The sequence below is a fragment of the Chiloscyllium punctatum genome, chromosome 1, assembly GCF_047496795.1.
Source record: "Chiloscyllium punctatum isolate Juve2018m chromosome 1, sChiPun1.3, whole genome shotgun sequence".
Lineage (NCBI taxonomy): Eukaryota > Metazoa > Chordata > Chondrichthyes > Orectolobiformes > Hemiscylliidae > Chiloscyllium > Chiloscyllium punctatum.
This window is the reverse complement of record NC_092739.1, coordinates 171,734,088-171,758,875: the sequence shown is the minus strand read 5'-3', so window position 1 is coordinate 171,758,875 and position 24,788 is coordinate 171,734,088. Positions and strand designations below refer to the sequence as shown.

At 48.6% G+C, this 24,788-nt stretch overlaps 1 protein-coding gene across 1 annotated transcript in view; it reads left to right on the top strand.

The window, feature by feature from the left end:
* LOC140481859 (dynactin subunit 1-like) overlaps positions 1-24,788 on the top strand; it is a 148,036-nt gene that overhangs the window by 103,469 nt on the left and 19,779 nt on the right. The window contains 3 exon segments of the mRNA XM_072578436.1: positions 6,668-6,772; positions 6,938-7,129; positions 18,696-18,812. Coding sequence (XP_072434537.1) covers positions 6,668-6,772; positions 6,938-7,129; positions 18,696-18,812 — 414 coding nt within the window.

Sequence of the window (24,788 nt, the reverse complement as noted above, 5' to 3'; positions counted from 1 at the left end):
GAACTGCACAGAGTCCTCCAGCTGTGGCCTCACAAAACTCTGTGCAGCTCCAACATCACTGTCCCTGCTCCTATCATCCATACCAGGACTGGGAGAACAGCAAGTATCCCGTATGTCTTCTGAATTACTCTATTCACCATTCCTCCTGACCTTCCACTGTCTGATGCTGAACAGTCTGTCCACAGCAGAGGGCTCAGCTTTATCCCTTTGCGTCCCCACCTTTCATGAATTTTGGACATGACACGATATCAAACTCTCCTTCCACCACCTTCGCCTCACTGCCCATTCCTTTGGACAAGAGTCCTCTTCCCATCCCAGACACCCCTTCACCCAGCTCCAACACTCTCCCTGCATGTGGACCCCTCCCTCTGGCCTTTTACCTGCATTCGATCTGTTCATTGGGAACTGGCAATATGACATTGGTCACCTCAATTTCTCTGCTCCCTCCTTACTCAATCGAGTCTGTCTCCCTCCAAACTAACTGCGCTCTGTGTACTCCGATCCAATCCTGGCTTTGTTATTAAACCTGCTGATAAGGGTGGTGCTGTTGTTGTCTGGCATATTGACCTCTATATTGCAGACGTTGAGTGGCAGCTCTTGGATACCCCCCTCCTATCTCTGTCTCCTGTATTCAAGCCCTCTTAACATGAATATAGACACTGCGTTTGCCTTTCTCACTGCCAACTGAACCTCCATTTTAATCATCCTTCTTCTGTCAACCATTCTATGAACCTTCAGACCTAAACTGTGTCCAGGTTTCTGAAGCCTTTCCCAATTTCTTAAATAAACGATGCCTCTATTCTTCCTACCAAAGTGCATAACCTCACACTTTCTGACACTATTCCATCTTCCACTTCTTTGTCCACTTTCCCAGCCTGTCCAAGTCCTCCTGCAGCCTCCCTGCTTCCTCAACGTTACCTATCTTTCTGTCACCTGTAGACTCAGTAACAATGCCCTCAGTTCCTTCATGTACACTGTGAGTAGTTGTGCTGCCAACACTGACCACTGTGGAACCCCACTAGTCACTGGCTGCCATCCTGAAACAGACCCTTGATCCACACTCTCTCTGTCTTCTACCATTCAGCCAATCCTCTATCCATGCCAGTACGTTGTCCCCAACACCGTGGGCTGTTATGTTGTTTAGCAGCTTCCTGCGCAGCACCTTGTCAAAGACCTTCTGGAATCCAAATCGATCATACCCACTGGCTCTCCTCAGTCTAACTTGCTCTCTATCTCCTCAAAGAATTGGAACAGGTTTGTCAGGCCTCCCTTTTATCAGCCCTATTTTACCATGCACTTCCACAGACTCCATAATCTCACCCCTAATAGTGGACTCTAAAATCTTACCAAGGACTGAGGTCCGGCTACTGCCTCCCTCCTTTAAACAGAGGTGTTACATTAACCATTTTCCAGTCTTTGGTGATTCCTGAACGATCACTGCTAATGCCTCCACAATCTCCTCCGTTACCTCCTTCAGAATTCCGGGGTGTAGTCCATCTGCTCTGAGTGATTTATCGACCTTCACAGACCTTTTGGCTTCCCCAGCCCTTTCTGCTCACTGATGGTTACTGCATTCCCCTCTGTGTCCTGACTGTGTTGATGTTCTGGGTTTGCTGCTGGTGCTTTCCCCAGTGAAAGCTGATGGAATGTACTGTCCAAGTTCCTCCAGTGGATCTCTCTTCCCATTACTCCTTCCACAGCCTCTGTTTCCAGTGGCCCAATGGCCACTCTTGCATCTTTTATAATACTAGCCTAGTGCACTGTTGTATTCCATCTTCCCTCCCCATATTGCATCCCACTACTCTTCAAACCACATGGGATGCTTTCTCTTTCCCTTTGATGGTGTCCCTGCCTTCCCTTGTCAGCCATGGTTGTCTCATACTCCCCTCAGTACGCTGCTTCTTCATCCTGGGGATGAACCTCTGCTGGGTCTCCTGAATTACTCCCAGAAACTCCTGCCAGTGCTGCTCCACTGTCTTTCCTTCCAGTCAACTCTGACCAGCTCTTCCCTCATGTCTTTATGATCACCTTTACTCAATCGGAGGATCTTTACACCCGATTCCAGCTTCTTCCCCTCAAGCTGCATTGTTTCGGCACTGCCCCCTCAGGGTTCCTTCACCTAACCAAGGCAGTCTCAGCACACCTCCCTAAATCTAGTAATTCCTGTTGATTCCTGGCCCTTTCCATACTGTCTGTCCAATGTCCTGTTCTGGAAACTTGATTAACCTCTGAGCAACCCACCCCACTTGCCCTGGATGGGGGCAGCTCCAACAACACTCGAGAAGCTCAACACCACCTAGGACAAAGCAGCCCGCGCTTGATTGGTATCCCATCCACAAACATCCACTCCCCCTCCTACCAATGCTCAGTAAGCAGCAGTGTGTACTATCGACAAGATGTACTGCAGAAATTCACCAGAGATCTAGTTGAATGTCTAGTAAAGAGGAAGAAGGAGGCTTACATAAGGTTGAGGAAACAAGGTTCAGACAGAGCAGTGGAGGGATACAGGATAGCCAGAAGGGACCTGAAGAAAGGGATTAGGAGAGCTAAGAGAGGGCATGAAAAATCCCTGGCGGATAGGATCAAGGATAACCCCAAGGCATTCTATGCGTATGTGAGAAACCTGAGAATGACGAGAACGAGGGTAGGTCCGATCAAGGACAGTGGTGGGAGACTGTGTATTGAGTCGGAAGAGATAGGAGAGGTCTTGAACAAGTACTTCTCTTCAGTATTTACGAACGAGAGGGACTGTATTGTTGAAGAGGAGAGTGTGAAACGGACTGATAAGCTAGAAGAGATATCTGTTAGGAAGGAAGATGTGTTGGACATTTTGAACAACTTGAGGATAGACAAGTCCCCCGGGCCTGACGGGATATATCCTAGGATTATGTGGGAAGCAAGAGAGGAAATTGCAGTACCGTTGGCAATGATCTTCTCGTCTTCACTGGCAACGGGGGTGGTACCAGGGGACTGGAGAGTAGCGAATGTTGTGCCCCTGTTCAAAAAAGGGAATAGGGATAACCCCGGGAATTACAGGCCAGTTAGTCTTACTTCTGTGGTAGGCAAAGTAATGGAAAGGGTACTGAGGGATAGGATTTACGAGTATCTGGAACGGCACTGCTTGATTAGGGACAGCCAGCACGGATTTGTGAAGGGTAGGTCTTGCCTTACAAGTCTTATTGAATTCTTCGAGGAGGTGACCAAGCATGTGGATGAGGGTAGAGCAGTGGATGTAGTGTACATGGATTTTAGTAAGGCATTTGATAAGGTTCCCCATGGTAGGCTTATGCGGAAAGTCAGGAGGCATGGGATAGAGGGAAATTTGGCCAATTGGATAGAAAACTGGCTAACCGGTCGAAGTCAGAGAGTGGTAGTAGATGGTAAATATTCAGCATGGAGTCCAGTTACAAGTGGAGTTCCGCAGGGATCAGTTCTGGGTCCTCTGCTGTTTGTAATTTTTATTAATGACTTAGATGAGGGAGTCGAAGGGTGGGTCAGTAAATTTGCAGATGATACAAAGATAGGTGGAGTTGTGGACAGTGAGGAGGGCTGTTGTCGGCTGCAGAGGGACTTAGATATGATGCAGAGCTGGGCTGAGGAGTGGCAGATGGAGTTCAACCCTGCCAAGTGTGAAGTTGTCCATTTTGGAAGAACAAATAAGAATGCGGAATACAGGGTTAATGGTAGGGTTCTTGGTCAGGTGGAGGAACAGAGGGATCTTGGGGTCTATGTACATAGATCTTTGAAGGTTGCCACTCAGGTGGATAGAGTTTGTAAGAAGGCCTATGGAGTATTATCGTTCATTAGCAGAGGGATTGAATTCAAGAGTCGTGAGGTGATGTTGCAGCTGTACAGGACTTTGGTTAGGCCACATTTGGAGTACTGTGTGCAGTTCTGGTCGCCTCACTTTAGGAAAGATGTGGAAGCTTTGGAGAGGGTGCAGAGAAGATTTACCAGGATGTTGCCTGGAATGGAGAGTAGGTCATACGAGGATAGGTTGAGAGTTCTCGGCCTTTTCTCGTTGGAACGGCGAAGGATGAGGGGTGACTTGATAGAGGTTTATAAGATGATCAGAGGAATAGATAGAGTAGACAGTCAGAAACTTTTTCCCCGGGTACAACAGAGTGTTACAAGGGGACATAAATTTAAGGTGAAGGGTGGAAGGTATAGGGGAGATGTCAGGGGTGGGTTCTTCACCCAGAGAGTGGTGGGGGCATGGAATGCGCTGCCCGTGGGAGTGGTAGAGTCAGATTCATTGGCGACCTTTAAGCGGCATTTGGATAGGTACATGGATGGGTGCTTAATCTAGGATAGAAGTTCGGCACAACATCGTGGGCCGAAGGGCCTGTTCTGTGCTGTATTGTTCTATGTTCTATGTTCTATGTTCTAGATCCTCAAGCAACACCTTCCAAACCCACAACCACTTCCATATAGAAGGTTAAGGGCAGCAGATACATGGACCAAACCACCAGCTGCATCTCCCCTCCAAGCCACTTGCCATCCTGACTTTGAAATATATCGCCGTTCCTTCAGTGTCACTGGGTCAGAATCTGGGAATTCCCTCCCTAAGGGCATTGTGGGTCAAGGCGGCAGCTCCCCCCCACCTTCTCAAGGGAAATTAGGCTTCATCAGCCAGGGCATTGAATATTAGAAGTTGGGGAGTTATGTTGCAGTTGTACAGGATGTTGGTAAGGATGCACTTGGGGTATTGTGTTCAGTTTTGGTCACCTTGTTATAGGAAGGATGATATTAAACTGAAGAGTGTAGAAGAAATTTACAAGGATGTTGCCAGGACTCAATGGTCTAAGTTACAGGGACAAGCTAAGACTTTTTCTTTAGAGTGTTGGAGGCTGATGGGGACCTTATTGAAGTCTTATAAGATCATGAGAGGTATGGACAGGGTGAATACACTCCGCCTCTTTCCCAGGGTTGGGGAATGGAGGACTAGAGGGCATCAGGTTAAGGTTAAAAGGGAACCTGAGGGGAAACGCTTTTACACAGAGGGTGGAATGAGCTGCCAGAGGAAATGGTTGAAGCGGGTACTTTAACAACATTTAAAAGGCATCTGGACAAATACATGGATAGGAAAGGGTTAGAAGGATATGGGCCAAGTGCAGGGAAATGGGGTTAGTGTGGATGGACATTTTGGTCGGCATGGCGCAGTTTGGGCCGAAGGGTCTGTCTTCCTCCGTGCTGTAGTAGCCTGTAACTCTGTCTAGGGATGGTCAGTTATAGCATCATACAGCATGGCAATGGACCCTTTGGTCCCATTAGTCATTGCCGACCATGATCCCAAACTAAACTAATCCACCTTTGCCTGAGCGTGACCACATCCCTTCACACCTTTCCGATTCATGTACTTCTCCAGATGTCTTTTAAATGGTGTAACTGTACCAGCATCCACCACTTCCTCTGGCAGCTCAGTCCATGCACAAACCACATTGTGAAGAAATTGCCCCATGTGTCACCTTCACCTTTTTCCCCTCTCCCCTTGTGGTTCTGGACTTGCACACCCCAGGGCTACTCAGGATTTTAGGAACCTGTGTCAGCTCCCCCCTCAGCCTCATAGGCTCCAGTCAACAAAGTGCTGGCCTCTAATAACTCAAAGCCTCTCGTTTCAGCAATATTTGGGGAAATGATTTCTGAGCCCTCTCTAATGTCATAATATCCAGTCTATAGCCAGATGACCAGAATGACACCAGTACTCCAGAGGTTAACAAAAGCAGAGGGAGGGTCACCACACCCAACACTTTAACACTTCTTTCTGTTCATTAGTGCTTGCCAGACCTGCTGAGCTTTTCCAGCTATTTCTATTTTGTTACTAATTTCCAGCATCTGCAGTTATTTTGGTTTTTATTCCGTGTTTAACTCCAGAAGTAAATGCTGGCCACATCAGTCCACCATGTCCCACAAGGGAATTTTTAAAACAAAAGGCGAGAAAGGCTGAATTGCCTTTTCCTGTTCCATTGAAACCAGCTCAAGAGGCTGAATGGCCTGCTGCTGTTCCTGTGTCACTGGGCGGACGGGCTGAGTGGCCTGCTGCTGTTCCTGTGTCACTGGGCGGACGGGCTGAGTGGCCTGCTGCTGTTCCAGTGTCACTGGGCGGACGGGCTGAGTGGCCTGCTGCTGTTCCAGGGTCACTGGGCGGACGGGCTGAGTGGCCTGCTGCTGTTCCAGGGTCACTGGGCGGACGGGCTGAGTGGCCTGCTGCTGTTCCAGGGTCACTGGGCGGACGGGCTGAGTGGCCTGCTGCTGTTCCAGGGTCACTGGGCGGACGGGCTGAGTGGCCTGCTGTTCCAGGGTCACTGGGCGGACGGGCTGAGTGGCCTGCTGCTGTTCCAGGGTCACTGGGCGGACGGGCTGAGTGGCCTGCTGCTGTTCCAGGGTCACTGGGCGGACGGGCTGAGTGGCCTGCTGCTGTTTTAGTATCACTAGCCCGACGGGCTGAGTGGCCTGCTGCTGTTCCAGGATCACTAGCTCGACGGGCTGAGTGGCCTGCTGCTGTTCCAGGATCACTAGCCCGACGGGCTGAGTGGCCTGCTGCTGTTGCAGGATCACTAGCCTGACGGGCTGAGTGGCCTGCTGCTGTTGCAGGATCACTAGCCTGACGGGCTGAGTGGCCTGCTGCTGTTGGTGTGGGTGAGCTGACTGTGGTTCTCTTTCCCAGGTCGATGCTGCTCTGGGAGCTGAGGAAATGGTGGAAACTCTAACAGAAAGGAATCTGGATCTGGAGGAGAAAGTGCGTGAGCTGCGCGAGACCGTCACTGACCTGGTGAGAATGGGCTGGATCCCAACATCGTCACGGTCTGGCTCACCAGGAGGGGGGGGAGGTCGGTGATCTGGGAGGGGAGGGGGCCGGGGATGCTGGGGTGAGATCGCTCTAACCAAGGTGTATTTAATCCGTTTGTCTGTGTTACTGGGTCTCTCTGTTTTCTAGGAAGCCATTAATGAAATGAACGATGAGTTGCAGGAGAATTCCCGGGAAACGGAGCTGGAATTACGGGAACAGCTGGATTTGGGAGCAGCTCGAATCCGGGAAGCAGAGAAACGAGTAGAAGCTGCTCAGGAGACAGTGGCTGATTATCAACAAACGATCAAAAAATACCGGGATCTCACCTCCCATCTGCAGGTACACAGCTTCAGGGCATCGGCATCAGTGGGGGAGCAGCAGGGGGATAGGGACTGGACAGTGAGGGGAAGGGCACTGGGGATTGTGTGCAGTAAACAGCGACACCCCTTACCCCACCCGTGAGTGCGGGAAGGAGGGAACATTGAGGTTGTAGTTTGGGGATAGTGTGCAGTCAGGAGCAGGAGTCCTGCAGGCTGCCTGCTCTGTCCGGTGCCAGGGTTAACGCCATCTCTTCAGGGCTGGAGAAGACCTCAGACAGAGGGCAGGGATCCTGTCGTCATTGTCCACGTTTGTCCCAATGACATTGAGAGAGCAGCAAAAATGGTTCCAATGACTGATTTTAAACAGTTTTTCACCAAGTTAGAAAGCAGAATCTCCACGGAAATCATCTCTGAATTAATGCAGAGCCTGAATTCGTGTTAATAAAGTCAAAGAGTTAATTGTCTCAAAGATTGGTGTTGGTGCATTGGCCTGGACACTGAGACTGGGATAGAGGGGCGCATTCTGTAGGCTGGGCTTCAGTTGAACCAATCTGGCACCGGTGTGCTGCTGAATCAAGTAACTCAGGCTGGAGAGAGGACTTTACAGCAATTAGAGGAAATATATAAACTCAGAAAGCAAAAGGATGTGACAAAATGACGGGGTAGCTGTTTGGGTAACGAGACCCAGAGCAATATAGGAAGGTACACATAGCCATGAGTGAGGTACTGGAAGACTGGAGGTTGGCTGACATGGTGTCACTGTTTAAGAAGGATGGTAAGGACAAAGCAGAGAACTATAGACCAGTGACCCTGACCTCGATCTTGGGCAAGTTATACATTCATCGTCATAGAGATGTGCAGCACAGAAACAGACCCTTCAGTCCAACCCATCCATGCCAACCAGATATCCCAACCCAATCTAGTCCCACCTGCCAGCACCCGGCCCATATCCCTCCAAACCCTTCCTATTCATATACCCATTCAAATGCCTCTTAAATGTTCCAATTGTACCAGCCTCCACCACATCCACTGGTAGCTCATTCCATACACGTACCACCCTCTGCGTGAAGAAGTTGCCCCTTAGGTCTCTCTTATATCTTTCCCCTCTCACCCTAAACCTATGCCCCTCTAGTTCTGGATTCCCCGAACTCAGGGAAAAGACTTTGTCTATTGATCCTGTCCATCCCATGGATACTCTGTCTATTTATCCTGTCCATCCCATCTTGCTCTGGGTCTCATTACCCAAACAGCTTCCCCGTCATGTTGTCACATCCTTCTGCTTTCTGAGTTTATATATTTCCTCTAATTCCTGTGAAGCCCTCTCTACAGCCCGAGTTACTTGATTCAGCAGCACACCGGTCTCGGGTCATTCAAGTGAAGTTGTTGGAGGGAATCCGGAGGGCAGGATGGACGTGTATTTGGAAAGTCAAGGACTGATTCGGGATAGTCAACATGGCTTTGTGCGTGGGAAATCATGTCTCACAAACTTGATTGATATTTTTGAAGAAGTAACAAGGAGGATTGATGAGGGAAGAGCAGTAGATGTGATCTATATGGACTTTAGTAAGGCGTTCGACAAGATTCCCCATGGGAGATTGATTAGCAAGGTTAGATCTCATGGATTAGATTAGATTACATTACATTACAGTGTGGAAACAGGCCCTTCGGCCCAACAAGTCCACACCGACCCGCCAAAGCGCAACCCACCCATACCCCTACATTTACCCCTTACCTAACACTATGGGCAATTTAGCGCGGCCAATTCACCTGACCTGCCCATCTTTGGACTGTGGGAGGAAACCGGAGCACCCGGAGGAAACCCACACAGTCAGTCGCCTGAGGTGGGAATTGAACCCGGGTCTCTGGCGCTGTGAGGCAGTAGTGCTAACCACTGTGCAGCACACAGTGTCCCCCTGTATTCCCCCTGGAATACAGGGAGAAGTAGCCATTTGGATACAGAACTGGCTCAAGGGTAGAAGACAGAGGGTAGTGGTTGAGCGTTGTTTTTCAGACTGGAGGCCTGTGACCAGTGGAGTGCCACAAGGATCGGTGCTGGGCCCTCTACTTTTTGTCATTTACATAAATGATTTGGATGTGAGCATAAGAGGTACAGTTAGTAAATTTGCAGATGACACCAAAATTGGAGGTGTAGTGGACAGCGAAGAGGGTTACCTCAGATTACAACAGGATCTTGATCAGATGGGCCAATGGGCTGAGAAGTTGCAGATGGAGTTTAATTCAGATAAATGTGAGGTGCTGCATTTCAGAGCAGGCAAATCAGGGCAGGACTTATCCACTTCATGGTAAGGTCCTAGGGAGTGTTGCTGAACAAAGATGTTGGAGTGCAGGTTCATAGCTCCTTGAAAGTGGAGTCGCAGGTAGATAGGATAGTGAAGAAGGCGTTTGAGTCATAGAGATGTACAGCATGGAAACAGACCCTTCAGTCCAACCCGTCCATGCCGACCAGATATCCCAACCCAATCTAGTCCCACCTGCCAGCGCCCGGCCCATATCCCTCCAAACCCTTCCTATTCATATACCCATCCAAATGCCTCTTAAATGTTCCAATTGTACCAGCCTCCACCACTTCCTCTGGCAGCTCATTCCATACACGTATCACCCTCTGCGTGAAAACGTTGCCCCTTAGGTCTCTTTTTCTCTTTCCCCTCTCACCCTAAACCTATGCCCTCTAGTTCTGGACTTGCCAACCCCAGGGTAAAGACTTTGCCTATTTACCCTATCCATGCCCCTCATAATTTTGTAAACCTCTATAAGGTCACCCCTCAGCCTCTGATGCTCCAGGGAAAACAGCCCCAGCCTGTTCAGCCTCTCCCTGTAGCTCAAATCCTCCAACCCTGGCAACATCCTTGTAAATCTTTTCTGAACCCTTGCAAGTTTCACAACATCTTTCCGATAGGAAGGAGACTGGAATTGAACACAGTATTGTAAAAGCTTCCCAAGAAATGTTCTGTACAGCTGCAACATGACCTCCCAAATCCCATACTCAATACTCTGACCAATAAAGGAGAGCATACGAAGGGTTTGGTTAAGAAAAAGAAGGAAGCATATGTCAGGTATAGACAGGATAGATCGAGTGAATCCTTAGAAGAGTATAAAGGCAGTAGGAGTATACTAAAGAGGGAAATCAAGAGGGCAAAAAGGGGACATGAGATAGCTTTAGCTTTCTAACGTTCCTGACCCTTACACTTGCAAGACGTGTGTCCAGCTGCAGCTGTTGTTTGACCACATGACGGCTCTGGAGCTGCGGATGGACTCACTGTGGAGCACCCGCGATGCTGAGGAGGTCGTGGTTAGCACGTTTAGTGAGCTGGTCACACCACAGGTTAGATTTGCTGAGGGAGACAGTGAAGGGTGACCAAAAGGCAGAGAAAGAGTAGGAAGGCTGTGCAGGTGTCTCCTGCGGTCATCTCCCTCCAAAACAGGTCTCCCGTTTTGGATACTGTTGGGGGAGATGGCCCACCGGGGAGGGCAGCAGTTGCCAGGATAATGGCACCGTGGCAGGCACTGCTGTTCAGAAGGGCGGGAAAAAGACTCGTAGGGCCATAGTCATAGGGGATTCTATTGTGAGGGGAGTAGATAGGCGTTTCTGTGGCCGAAAATGGGACTCCTGGATGGTATGTTGCCTCCCAGGTGCTCGGGTCAGGGATTCACCGATCGGCTGCAGACTATTCTGAAAGGGGAGGGTGAACAGCCAGTTGTCTTGGTGCATACAGGCACCAACGATAGAAGTAACAAACGAGATGAGATCCTGAAAGAAGAATTCAGGGGGCTAGGAGAGAAATTAAAGGGGAGGACCTCAAAGGTAGTGATCTTGGGATTACTACCAGTGCCATGTGCTAGCCAGCATAGAAATGAAACAATAGGCAGGATGGACACATGGCTTGAGGGATGGTGTAGGAGGGAGGGGTTCAGATTTGTTGGACATTGGGACTAGTTCTGGGGAAAGTGGCACTATTACAAAATGGACGGTCTACATCTGAACCAGACAGGAACCAATGATCTTGGGGGAGTTTTTGCTGCTGCTGTTGGGGAGGTTTTAAACTAATGTGGCAGGGGGCTGGGAACCAGAAGAGAAAACAAATAGGTAGTAAGGTAGAGACTGGAGACTGTAAGAATCATGAAGATTACATTAATAAAAGGAAGAGTAGGCAGAGAGCAGATGAGTGCAAAAGAACTGGTGGCCTGAAATAGGAGATTTTAATTTTCCCAACATTGACTGGGATACACTTAGTGTCAGAGGTCTGGATGGGGCAGAATTTGTAAGAAGCGTCCAGGAGAGTTTTCTAGAGCAGTATGTCAATAGTCCGACGAGGGAAGGGGCCATATTGGACCTGGAACTGGGGAATGAGCCAGGACAGGTGGTAGAGGTTGTGGGGGATTTCTTTGGGAACAGTGACCACAATTCTCTAAGTTTTAGAATATTTGTAGATTCAGAAGAGAGTGGTCCTAAGGGCAGAGTACTAAACTGGGCCAAGACTAATTATATCAAAATTAGGCAGGAGCTGGGAAATGTGGATTGGGGGCAGCTATTTGAAGGGAAGTCCACATTTGAGATGTGGGAGGCTTTCAAAGATAAGTTAAAGATAGTGCAGGATAGGCATGTCCCATTGAAGGCAAAGGATAGGAAGGGCAAGATTCGTGAACCGTGGATGACGGGAGAAATTGTATGACTAGCCAAGAGGAAAAGGGAAGCGTACATAAGGTCCAGGCAGCTAAGAACAGAACAGGCCCTGAAGAATATCAGAAGAGTAGGACCAGTCTTAAACGAGGAATCAAGCGGCTAAAAGGGATCATGAAATAACTTTAGCGAGCAGAATTAAGGAGAATCCCATAGCATTTTATTCTTATATAAGAAGCAAGCGGGTAACTAGAGAAAGGATTGGTCCCACTAAAGGATAATGAAGGAAGGCTGTGTGTCGAACCTGAGAGAATGGGTGAGATTCTGAATAATTACTTTGTGTCAGTGTTCACTGAGGAGAGGGACATGATGAATGTTGAGATTAGAGATCGAAGTTTGATTAGTCTGGATCACGTTGACATAAGGAGGGAAGGTGTGTTGGGTAGGCAAGAGGATATTAAGGTGGACAAATCCCCCGGACTGGGTGGGATCTATCCCAGGTTGCTGAGGGAGGCAGGAGAGTAAATGGCTGGGGCCCTGACAGATATCACCTTAAACACAGGTGAGGTGCCGGAGGACTGGAGGGTTGCTCATGTTGTCCCCCTGTACAAGAAGGGGAATAGGGATATTTCGGGTAACTACAGACCAGTGAGCCTGACGTCAGTGGTGGGAAAGTTGCTGGAGAAGGTACTGAGGGATAGGATCTATTTATATTTAGAAAAGAATGGGCTTATCAGTGATAGGCAACATAGTCTTGTGAGGGGGGGGGGGGGGGGATATTTTCATTAGAAAAAAGGAGATTGAGGGTGGGCCTGATTGAGGTTTACAAAATCATGAAGGGTATAGACAGGGTGGATAGAGACAAGCTTTTTCCCAGGGTGAAGGATTCAATATCGAGAGGTCATGCTTTCAAGGTGAGAGGTGGAAAGTTTAAGGGGGATACACGCAGCAAGTACTTCACACAGAGGGTGGTGGGTGTTTGGAACGTGTTGCCAGCAGAGGTGGGAGAGGCAGGCACAGGAGATTCATTTAAGATGCATCTGGACAGATGCATGAGTAGGTGAGGAGCAGAGGGATCCAGATGTTTAGGAATTGGGCGACAGGTTTAGACAGTGGATTTGGATCGGCTCAGGCTTGGAGGGCCGAAGGGCCTGTTCTGGGGCTGTAAGTTTCTTTTTTCGTTCTTTATAAATAGAGTTAAGGCGAATCTAAAATAAATCAATCAATGATACAACCATAGCCACTATGGAGATGTTACAAGGGGATCTTAGCTGGGAACTAAATATTCAAGGGGGTTTTTTTGTCATTTTTTTTTAACTGATAGGCAGGATGGGAAGGCTGGTGGGGTAGCATTGGCGGTGCTGGGTAGAAGAAATGATCTTGAACTGGAAGATATTGAATTCATATGGGTGGTGATAAGAAATTAAAGAGGGAAAGAAGACATTCGTGGGAGCAGCGTTGAGACTCCCGAATAGTCAGGAGGACAGAGAATGAATCAAGAGCAAATGTGGGCATATCACAGAGGTATACACTAATCATAGATGCTCCTCAATCTTCACTTCAATTCCAATATTGAGGTTAGCCGAGGAAACCATGAGGTAGAATTCAAAGGGGGTATTGGGGACCATGACCCAAAATAATACATTGTTGATCCAACCAGGAATCAGGCTGTTTGGATGTGTAATGAGCAGATTTAACAAATGATTTCAACAACCACAGTAAAAGACTGCGCGGTGGCACAGTGGTTAGCACTGCTGCCTCACAGCGCTAGAGACCCGGGTTCAATTCCCGCCTCAGGCGACTCTCTGTGTGGCGTTTCCACATTCTCCCCGTGTCTGTGTGGGTTTCCTCCGGGTGCTCTGGTTTCCTCCCACAATCCCACAGGTCAGGGTGAATTGGCCAAGTTAAATTACCCGTAGTGTTAGGTGAAGGGGAAAAGGATGGGGAAAGGGTCTGGGTGGTTTGCCTTTCGGCGAGTTGGTGTGGACTTGTTGGGCTGAAGGGTCTGTTTCCACGCTGTAAATAATCTAATCTAATCTAAACCACAGTAAAAGACCCCTTTGGAAACAGTGACCACAACATGGCAGAGTTAAACATTCACTTAGAAGGGGGGAACTTGGGTCAGGAACAACTGTGCAAAATGTAAATAAGGTTAATTACAAAGGAATGAGGATAGAGCTGGCTGGAATGGACTTGGGAGGAGTTTAGTAGCAAAGACAGATGAGCAACAATGGCAGACATTTAGGAAAATAACTTCATGGCTGACGATAAAAATATGTTCACATGAGGGGGATGAATCGGAGTTAAGGATAGCATCAGGTTGAAAGAAATATCATACAATTTCGCAAAGATTATTGGCACGCCAGACAGTTGCGAAAGCTTTTTTTAAACCAGCAGAACATGACCAATAAAAATTCAGAGTCTCGATAAACTGAGAGTCAACTTGCAGGTAATATCAAGACAGACAGCAAGAGCTTCTTTAAATATACAAAAATGGAGAGAGTAGCCAAACGGAACATCAACACCTGATCCTTTTCTCTTTAGAGTGTAGGAGACTGCAGGGGTCGGGTGATCTTATAGAAGTGTATAAGATCATGAGAGGCATGGATAGGGTGAATACACTCAGCCTCTTTCCCAGGGTTGGGGAATCAGGGACTCAAGGGCATCAGGTTAAGGTGAGAGGGGGAAAGAATAAAAGGGAACCTGAGGGGAAACGTTTTTACACAGAGGGTGGTACACACATGGAATAAGCTGACAGAGGAAGTGGTTGAGGCGGGTACATTAACAACATTTAAAAAAACATTTGGACAAATACATGGATAGGAAAGGGTTAGAAGGATATGGGCCAAGTGCAGGGAAATGGGGTTAGTGTGGATGGACATTTTGGTCAGCGTGGAGCAGTTTGGGTCAAAGGGCCTGTCTCTGTGCTGGGGGACTCTGGATGGAGGTTTGCTTGCTGAGCTGGAAGGTTGATTTTCAGATGTTTTGTCACCATACGAGGTAACATCTTCAGTGGGCCTCTAAATGAAGCGCTGGTGTTCCTTTTTCTCAGGGGGTGGTAGATGGGATCCAAGTTGATGTGTTTGTTGATAGAGTTCCAGTTAGCATGCCACACTCTGAGGAATTCTCATCCATGTCTCTGTTTGGCTTGTTCTAGGATGGATGTGTTGTCCCAGTCAAAGTGGTGTCCTTCCTCATCTATATGTGAGGATTCTAGTGAGAGAGGGTCATGTCGTTTTGTGGCTAGTTGTCTGCCTGTTTGTCCAATGTAGTGTTTATTACAGTCCTTGTGCGGTATTTTGTAAATGACATTAGTTTTGTTTGTTGTCTGTATGGGGTCTTTCAAGTTCATTAGCTGTTGTTTTCATGTGTTGGTGGGTTTGTGGGCTGCCATGATGCCAAGGGGTCTGAGGAGTCTGGCAGTCATTTTTGAGATGTTTTTGATGTAGGGGAGAGTGGCTAGGGTTCCTGGATGTGTTTTGTCTGTATGTTCGGGTTTGTTGCTCAGAAATCGGCAGAAGGCAATGGCAGAGGCACACTACCACAACGACATGGAGTCTTTGGAGAGGCTCTCGAAATGGTTTACCAGGATGTTGCCTGGTCTGGAGGCTATTAGCTACAGGGAGAGATTGGGCTCTCTCACTTGAATGTCAGAGACCGAAGGGCAATTTGATCGAAGTTTACAAAATTATGAGAGGCATGGATAATGAGAGTCCTTTTCCCAGGGTAGAAATGCCAGTTACTAGGAGGTTTAAGGTAAAGGGGGAAAGTTCAGGAGATAAGAGGCAGGTTTTGTAGGCAGAGTCTGGAATATCCAGCCAGGGAAGATGGAGGCAGACACAATATCGACAGGAAGGAGGCTGGAAGATTACAGCAAGCCAGGCAGCATCACCACGTAGAGAGGTCAGTGCTTTGGGTATAACCCTTCTTCAGGAATGAAGGTGGGGATAGGGGAAGCTGCAGATAAATGGGGGAAGGAGAAGGGTCATGGATGGGGAGGGGGCAGAGTGGTGAGGCAGTGATAGGTGAATGCAAATGGTCGGTATGACCTGATTAGTCAATGGGAGAAATGAGGTAAAAACAATGACTGCAGATGCTGGAAACCAAATACTGGATTAGTGGGGCTGCAAGAGCACAGCAGTTCAGGCAGCATCCAAGGAGCAGTAAAATCGATGTTTCGGGCAAAAGCCCTTCATCAGGAATAAAGGCAGTGAGCCTGAAGCGTGGAGAGATAAGCTAGAGGAGGGTGGGGGTGGGGAGAAAGTAGCATAGAGTACAATGGGTGAGTGGGGGAGGAGATGAAGGTGATAGGTCAGGGAGGAGAGGGTGGAGTGGAAAGGTGGAAAAGAAGGTAGGCAGGTCGGACAAGTCAAGGAGACAGTAACTGAGCTGGAAGTTTGGAACTAGGGTGAGGTGGGGGAAGGGGAAATGAGGAAACTGTTGAAGTCCACATTGATGCCCTGGGGTTGAAGTGTTCCGGGGCGGAAGATGAGGCGTTCTTCCTCCAGGTGTCTGGTGGTGAGGGAGCGGTGGTGAAGGAGGCCCAGGACCTCCATGTCCTCGGCAGAGTGGGAGGGGGAGTTGAAATGTTGGGCCACGGGGCAGTGTGGTTGATTGGTGCAGGTGTCCCGGAGATGTTCCCTAAAGCGCTCTGCTCGGAGGCGCCCAGTCTCCCCAATGTAGAGGAGACCACATCGGGAGCAACGGATACAATAAATGATATTAGTGGATGTGCAAGTAAAACTTTGGATGTGGAAGGCTCCTTTAGGGCCTTGGATAGAGGTGAGGGAGGAGGTGTGGGCGCAGGTTTTACAATTCCTGTGGTGGCAGGGGAAAGTGCCAGGATTGGAGGGTGGGTTGTAGGGGGGCGTGGACCTGACCAGGTAGTCGCGGAGGGAACGGTCTTTGCGGAAAGGGGTGGGGAGGGAAATATATTCCTGGTGGTGGGGTCTGTTTGGAGGTGGCGGAAATGTCGGTGGATGATTTGGTTTATGCGAAGGTTGGTAGGGTGGAAGGTGAGCACCAGGGGCGTTCTGTTCTTGTTACGGTTGGAGGGGTGGGGTCTGAGGGCAGAGGTGCGGGATGTGGACGAGATGCGTTGGGGGGCATCTTTAACCACCTGAGAAGGGAAATTGCGGTCTCTCAAGAAGGAGGCCATCTGGTGTGTTCTGTGGTGGAACTGGTCCTTCTGGGAGCAGATCCGGCGGAGGCGGAGGAATTGGGAATACGGGATGGCATTTTTGCAAGAGGTAGGGTGGGAAGAGGTGTAATCCAGGTAGCTGTGGGAGTTGGTGGGTTTGTAAAAAATGTCAGTGTCAAGTTGGTCGTCATTAATGGAGATGGAGAGGTCCAGGAAGGGGAGGGAGGTGTCAGAGATGGTCCAGGTGAATTTAAGGTCAGGGTGGAATGTGTTGGTGAAGTTGATGAATTGCTCAACCTCCTCGCGGGAGCACGAGGTGGCGCCAATGCAGTCATCAATGTAGCGGAGGAAGAGGTGGGGAGTGGTGCCGGTGTAATTACGGAAGATCAACTGCTCTACATAGCCAACAAAGAGACAGGCATAGCTGGGGCCCATACGTGTGCCCATGGCTACCCCTTTGGTCTGGAGGAAGTGGGAGGATTCAAAGAAGAAATTGTTAAGGGTGAGGACCAGTTCGGCCAAACGAATGAGAGTGTCGGTGGAAGGGTACTGTTGGGGACGTCTGAAGAGGAAAAAACGGAGGGCTTGGAGGCCCTGGTCATGGCGGATGGAGGTGTAGAGGGATTGGAAATCCATGGTGAAGATAAGGCGTTGGGGGCCGGGGAAACGGAAGTCTTGGAGGAGGTGGAGGGCGTGGGTGGTGTCTCGAACGTATGTGGGGAGTTCCTGGACTAGGGGGATAGGACAGTGTTGAGGTAGGCAGAGATGAATTTATTAATCCGGTTGGAAGCTGGAAGGGAGGGGGAAGGGCTGGAAGGGGAGTTTATTTGAGACTGGAGATCTGAGTTGAGTCCTTCAGGCTGTGAGCTGCCCAGGCGGAAGGTGAGGTGTTGTTCCTCCAATTCACAGTCTGGTTCGCTGTGGCAATGGAGGAGACCAAGCAACATTGAAGAGGCAGTGCTGGTGGGGACGGGAATAGGCAGGGATAGGGGGACAGGGAATAGGAGGACAGGGACGGGAATAGACAGGGAATAGGGACGGGAATGGGCAGGGATAGGGGGACAGGGACGGGAATAGACGGAATAGGGGGGACAGGGACAGGAATAGACGGGGAATAGGGACGGGAATAGGCAGGGATAGGGGGACAGGGAATGGGGGACAGGAATAGACAGGGAATAGGGACGGGAATGGGCAGGGATAGGGGGACAGGGACGGGAATAGACGGAATAGGGGGGACAGGGACAGGAATAGACGGGGAATAGGGACGGGAATAGGCAGGGATGGGGGACAGGAATAGACAGGGAAGAGGAGGACAGGGACAAGAATCGACAGGGAATGGGGGAACAGGGATGGGAATAGGGGGACTGAGAATAGGGGGACAGGGACAGGAATAGACATGGAATAAGGCGACGGGCGGGAATAGGCATGGAATAGGGGGATGTGGACAGGGATAGGGGGACAGGGAGAGGAATAGGCAGGGAATAGGGGGACAGGGACAGGAATAGGCAGGGAATAGGGGGACAGGGAGAGGAAAAAGCTGGGAATAGGGGGACAGGGACAGGAATAGGCAGGGGATGGGGGATGTGGACAGGGATAGGGGGACAGTGAGAGGAATAGGCAAGGAATGGGGGGGGGGAACATGAGCTGCAAAGAGGCATAAAGGTTTTTAGTTTTGAAACACATCAAGTGTGAACAGTTTTGATGAGCCAGATGCTGGTTCCTGTGCTGTACTCAACCTGACTGTGTGGTGTTCTCGCTCTGACTCCATATTGTCTTCTGAGCAATGGTCTTGTGTTCTGCTTGCAGGAGGTAAACCGTGAGCTAATGAGCCAACAAGAAGCATCAGCAGAGAGAGAGCAGCAACCTCCCCTCGAGATCATTGACTTCAAAATCAAATTTGCTGAGACCAAGGCTCACGCAAAGGTACGTCCAGAGCTTCCAGTTCCCTCAACAGCGACGATGCTGAGGGCGAGCATAGGGAGAACCTGAGTATGGAAACTCCTGGTTTCAGTCTGATCTACATTTCCAGGTGCCACACCAATATGAAGGCACTGGAGAGAATGCAGTATAGGTTCACAGTCAAGGTTCAAGAGATGAGCCACTTCTCTTATAGAGTCAGAGAGATGTACAGCATGGAAACTGACCCTTCGGTCCAACCAGTCCATGCTGACCAGATATCCCAACCCAATCTAGTCCCACCTGCCAGCGCCCGGCCCATATCCCTCCAAACCCTTCCTATTCATATACCCATCCAAATGCCTCTTAAATGTTGCAATTGTACCAGCCTCACCACTTCCTCTGGCAGCTCATTCATACAAGTACCACTCTCTCTGTATGAAAAAGTTGCCCTTAGGTCTTTTCTATATCTTTTCCCTCTCACCCTAAACCTATGCCCTCTAGTTCTGGACTCCCCGATCCCAGTGAAAATACTTTGTTTATTTACCCTATCCATGCCCCTCATAATTTTGTAAACCTCTATAAGGTCACCCCTCAGTCTCCGACACTCCAGGGAAAACAGCCCCAGCCTGTTCAGCCTCTCCCTGTCGCTCAAATCATCCAACCCTGGCAACATCCTTGTAAATCTTTTCTGAACCCTTTCAAGTTTCACAACATCTTTCCGATAGGAAGGAGACCAGAATTGCACACAATATTCCAATAGTGGCCTAACCAATGTCCTGTACAGCCGCAACAAGACCTCCCAACTCCTGTACTCAATACTCTGACCAATAAAGGAAAGCATACCAAACGCCTTCTTCACTATCCTATCTACCTGCGACTCCACTTTCAAGGAGCTATGAACCTGCACTCCAAGGTCTCTTTGTTCAGCAACACTCCCTAGGACCTTACCATTAAGAGTATAAATCCTGCTAAGATTTGCTTTCCCAAAATGCAGCACCTCACATTTATCTGAATTAAACTCCATCTGCCACTTCTCCGCCCATTGGCCCATCTGGTCCAGATCCTGTTGTAATCTGAGGTAACCCTCTTCACTGTCCACTACACCTCCAATTTTGGTGTCATCTACAAACTTACTAACTGTACCTCTTATGCTCGCATCCAAATCATTTATGTAAATGACAAAAATTAGAGGACCCAGCACCGATCCTTGTGGCACTCCACTGGTCACAGGCCTCCAGTCTGAAAAACAACCCTCCACCACCACTCTCTGTCTTCTACCTTTGAGCCAGTTCTGTATCCAAATGGCTAGTTCTCACTGTATTCCATGAGATCTAACCCTGTTAATCAGTCCCCCATGGAGAACCTTGTTGAACGCCTTACTGAAGTCCATGTAGATCACATCTTCTGCTCTGCCCTCATCAATTCTCTTTGTTACTTCTTCAATCGAGTTTGTGAGACAAAATTTCCCATGCACAAAGCCCTGTTGACTATCCCAAATCAGTCCTTGCCTTTCCAAATACATGTACATCCTGTCCCTCAGGATTCCCTCCAACAACTTGCCCACCACCGAGGTCAGGCTCACTGGTCTATAGTTCCCTGGCTTGTCTTTACCACCCTTCTTAAACAGTGGCCAACCTCCAGTCTTCCAGCACCTCACCTGTGACTATCGATGATACAAATATCTCAGCAAGAGGCCCAGCAATCACTTCTCTAGCTTCCCACAGAGTTCTCGGGTACACCTGATCAGGTCCTGGGGATTTATCTACCTTTAACCGTTTCAAGACATCCAGCACTTCCTCCTCTGTAATCTGGACATTTTGCAAGATGTCACCATCTATTTAGAGAAGTTGACATTGTATTCCGAGGAGAGAGAGAACATTACAGCGCAGTACAGGCCCTTCGGCCCTCGATGTTGTGCCGACCTGTGGAACCAATCTGAAGCCCATCTACCCTACACTATTCCATTTTCACCCATATGTTTATCCAGTGGCCATTTAAATGCCCTTAAAGTTGGTGAGTCTACTGTTACAGGCAGGGCGTTCCACACCCTTACTACTCTCCGAGTAAAGAAACTCCCTCTGACATCTGTCCGATATCTATCACTCAAAGTGAGGACTGCAGATGCTGGAGATCGGAGCTGAAAAGGATTCCTGAAGAAGGGCTCATGCCCGGAACGTCGATTCTCCTGCTCCTTGGATGCTGCCTGACCTGCTGCGCTTTTCCAGCAACACATTTTCAGCTGTATCTATCATCCCTCAATTTAAACTATGTCCCCTCGTGCTAGCCATCACCATCCGAGGAATAATGCCTGACCTGTTATGCTTTTCCAGCATCACACTCTCGACTAATTCACCTCTCAACCTTCTTCTCTCTAATGAAAACCGCCTCAAGTCCCGCAACATTTCCTCGTAAGACCTTCCCTCCATACCAGGCAACATCCTAGTAAATCTCCTCTGAACTCTTTCGAAAGCTTCCACATTCTTTGTGTACTGCGGTGACCAGAACTGTACATAATACCCCAACTGCAGCCGCGCCAGAGTTTTGTACAGCTACAGCGTGACCTCATGACTCTGAAACTCAATCACTCTACCAGTAAAAACTTACACACGGTATGCCTTCTTAACCACCCTATCAACCTGGGTGGCAACTTTCAGGGATCTATGTACCTGGACATTGAGATCTCTCTGTTCGTCTGCACTACAAGAACCTTACCATTAGCCCAGTAATCCATATTCCTGATGCTCCTTCCAGAGTGAATCACTTCACACTTTCCCACATTAAACTCCATTTGCCATCTCTCAGCCCAGCTCTGCCCCTTATCTATGTCCCTCTGTAACCTGCAACACTCTTTCGCACTATCCACAACTCCACTGACCATAGTATCATCCACAAATTTACTAATCCACCCTTCTACGCCCTCATCCAGGTCATTTATAAAAATGACAAGTAGCAGTGGTCCCAAAACAGATCCTTGCGATATACCACTGGTAACTGGACTCCAGGATGAACATTTCCCATCAACCACCACCCTCTGTCTTCTTTCAGCGAGCCAATTTCTGATCCAAATTGGATCAGAATCTGCTAAATTACCCTCAATCCCATGCCTCTATACTCTCGACAAAGGCCTACTGTGGGGAACCTTATTGAACGCCGTACTGAAATCCATATACACCACATCAATCACTCTACCCTCATCTACCTGTTTGGTCACTTTCTCAAAGAACTCAATAAGGTTTGTGAGGCATGACCTACCATTCACAAAACTGTATTGACTATCTCTAATCAAATTATTCCTCTCTAGGTGATTATAAATCCTATCTCTTATAACCTTTTCCAACACTTCACTCACAACCAAAGTAAAGCTCACTGGTCTATAATTACCAGGGTCGTCTCGACTCCCCTTCTTGAACAGGGGAACCACATTTGCTATCCTCCAGTCTTCTGGCACTATTCCTGTAGACAATGACGATTTAAAGATCAAAGCCAAAGGTTCTGCAATCTCCGCCCTGGCTTCCTCCCATCAGGCCCAGGGGACTTAGCAATTCTGGAAAGTGTGACAATAGATAACACCTCCTCCTTGTGAACCTCAATCCCGTGTAGTCTAGTAGCCTGTATCTCAGTATTCTCCTCGACAACATTGTCTTTTTCCAGTGTGAATACTGACAAAAAATATTCATTTAATGCTTCCCCATCTCCTCTCACTCCACGCACAGCTTCCCATGATTCTCCTTGATTGGCCCTAATCTTACTCTCGTATAGATGAAGGTTGGGAGGTGCTTAAACTTGGTATTCAAAATGGTCAATGACTTTGAGCATAAAGAGAAGCTGTTTCCATTGGTTTTAGGGTGGATCATCAGGAAAATGGAGGATTTTAGAGGATTAGCAAATAAAGCCCAAGGCACCAGGAGGAAACAGTGATCATTTTGGCAGGTAGTTACATGAGGTAAAACCCAGAGCCTGAAGGAAGGGGGAATGAGATCCTTACCATCTGGAAGGTGGGAGCCCAGGAGTGACAGTGAACAGCCTCCTGCTGTATTGCAGATCTGAAGGGTGTACATACATCATTATATCATTGTCACTGTTCACTGGCAAAGCAACTTCCTGGAGCCATCTGTTCAAGATTTTATCAAATTGTGCAAATGTTTCTCGATTTCCCTGACTTTTCCACCCTTGACAGATTGACAGGTTAGCAGAAAGCGTGAACCAGGTTTCTATCTTGCACAGTGTTCAGCACCATTCCTGACTCCTGAGATACTGAAGCAGTCCATGTTCAAATGCAACAAGATCTGGACAATATCCAGGCTTGGGCTGACAAGTGCCACACAAATGTCAAACAATGACTGTCACCACGAAGACCCAATTTTACCACTTTTACATTCAGTCGGTGTTCCCATCACAGTATCCCCCACTGTTAACATCCTGCAGGTTACCACTGACCAGAAACTCAACAGGACTCATCACATAAACACAGTGACTACAAGGGCAGGTCACGAGGCTGGGCATACTGCAGCGAGTAATTCCCGTCCTGAACCCTGTCATCATTCGTGGACAGCAGTGTGATGAAGTACTGTCATTATTCTGTAAGTCTCAATCGGATCCCCTCCCCCATCCTTCTAAACTCCAGCGAGTACAGACCCAGGGTCCTCAACCACTCCATATATGACAAGTCCTTCATCCCCAGGATCATACATGCAAACTCCAACACTAGCACATCCTTGCTTGGGTACAGGACCCAAAGCTGCTCTCAATATTCCAAAGATGGTCTGACCAGAGTCTCCTACAGCCTCAACAGTACATTTGTATCTCTTGTATTCTGGTCCTCTTGAAATGAATGCTAACGTTGCATTTGCCTTCCTAACTGCCAACTGAATCTGCACGTGAACGTGAGGAGAATCCTGAATGAGGACTCCCAAGTCCCTTTGTGCTCCAGATTTGTAAAGCCTTTTCCCACACAAAAAAAACGATGCCTCTATTCTTCCTACCAAAGTGCATAACCTCACACTTTCTGACACTATTCCATCTTCCACTTTGTCCACTTTCCCAGCCTGTCCAAGTCCTCCTGCAGCCTCCCTGCTTCCTCAACGTTACCTATCTTTCTGTCACCTGTAGACTCAGTAACAATGCCCTCAGTTCCTTCATGTACACTGTGAGTAGTTGTGCTGCCAACACTGACCACTGTGGAACCCCACTAGTCACTGATTGCCATCCTGAAACAGACCCTTGATCCACACTCTCTCTGTCTTCTACCATTCAGCCAATCCTCTATCCATGCCAGTACGTTGTCCCCAACACCGTGGGCTGTTATGTTGTTTAGCAGCTTCCTGCGCAGCACCTTGTCAAAGACCTTCTGGAATCTAAATAGATCATGCCCACTGGCTCTCCTCAGTCTAACTTGCTCTCTATCTCCTCAAAGAATTGGAACAGGTTTGTCAGGCATGGCCTCCCCTTTATGACAGCCGTGCTGATCCAGTCCTATTTTACCATGGACTTCCAAGGATTCCACAATCTCATCCTTAATAATGGACCAGGATGGCCTTCCTAGTTCAGGGACTGCAATTTCCCTTCCCACATTGTCAACAATGCCCTCCAGCGCATCCACTTCCCACACCTCTGCCCTCGAACCCCCACCCCTCCAACTGCAACAAGGATAGAAAGCCCCCCCCCCCCCCCCCGCCACCCAGTCTTCACCTTGCACCCCATTGATCTTAATAGAACATAGAACATTCCAGCACAGTACAGGCCCTTTGGCCCTCGATGTTGCACCGCCCTGTCTTGCTAATCTGAAGCCCATCTAACCTACTCTATTCCACGTACATCCACATGTTTGTCCAATGACCACTTAAATGTACTTAAACTTGGCGAATCTACTACCGTTGCAAGCAAAGCATTCCATACCCTTACTACTCTCTGAGAAAAGAAACTACCTCTGACATCTGTCCTATATCTATCACCCTTCAATTTAAAGCTCTGCCCCCTCGTGCTCACTGTCCCCATACTTGG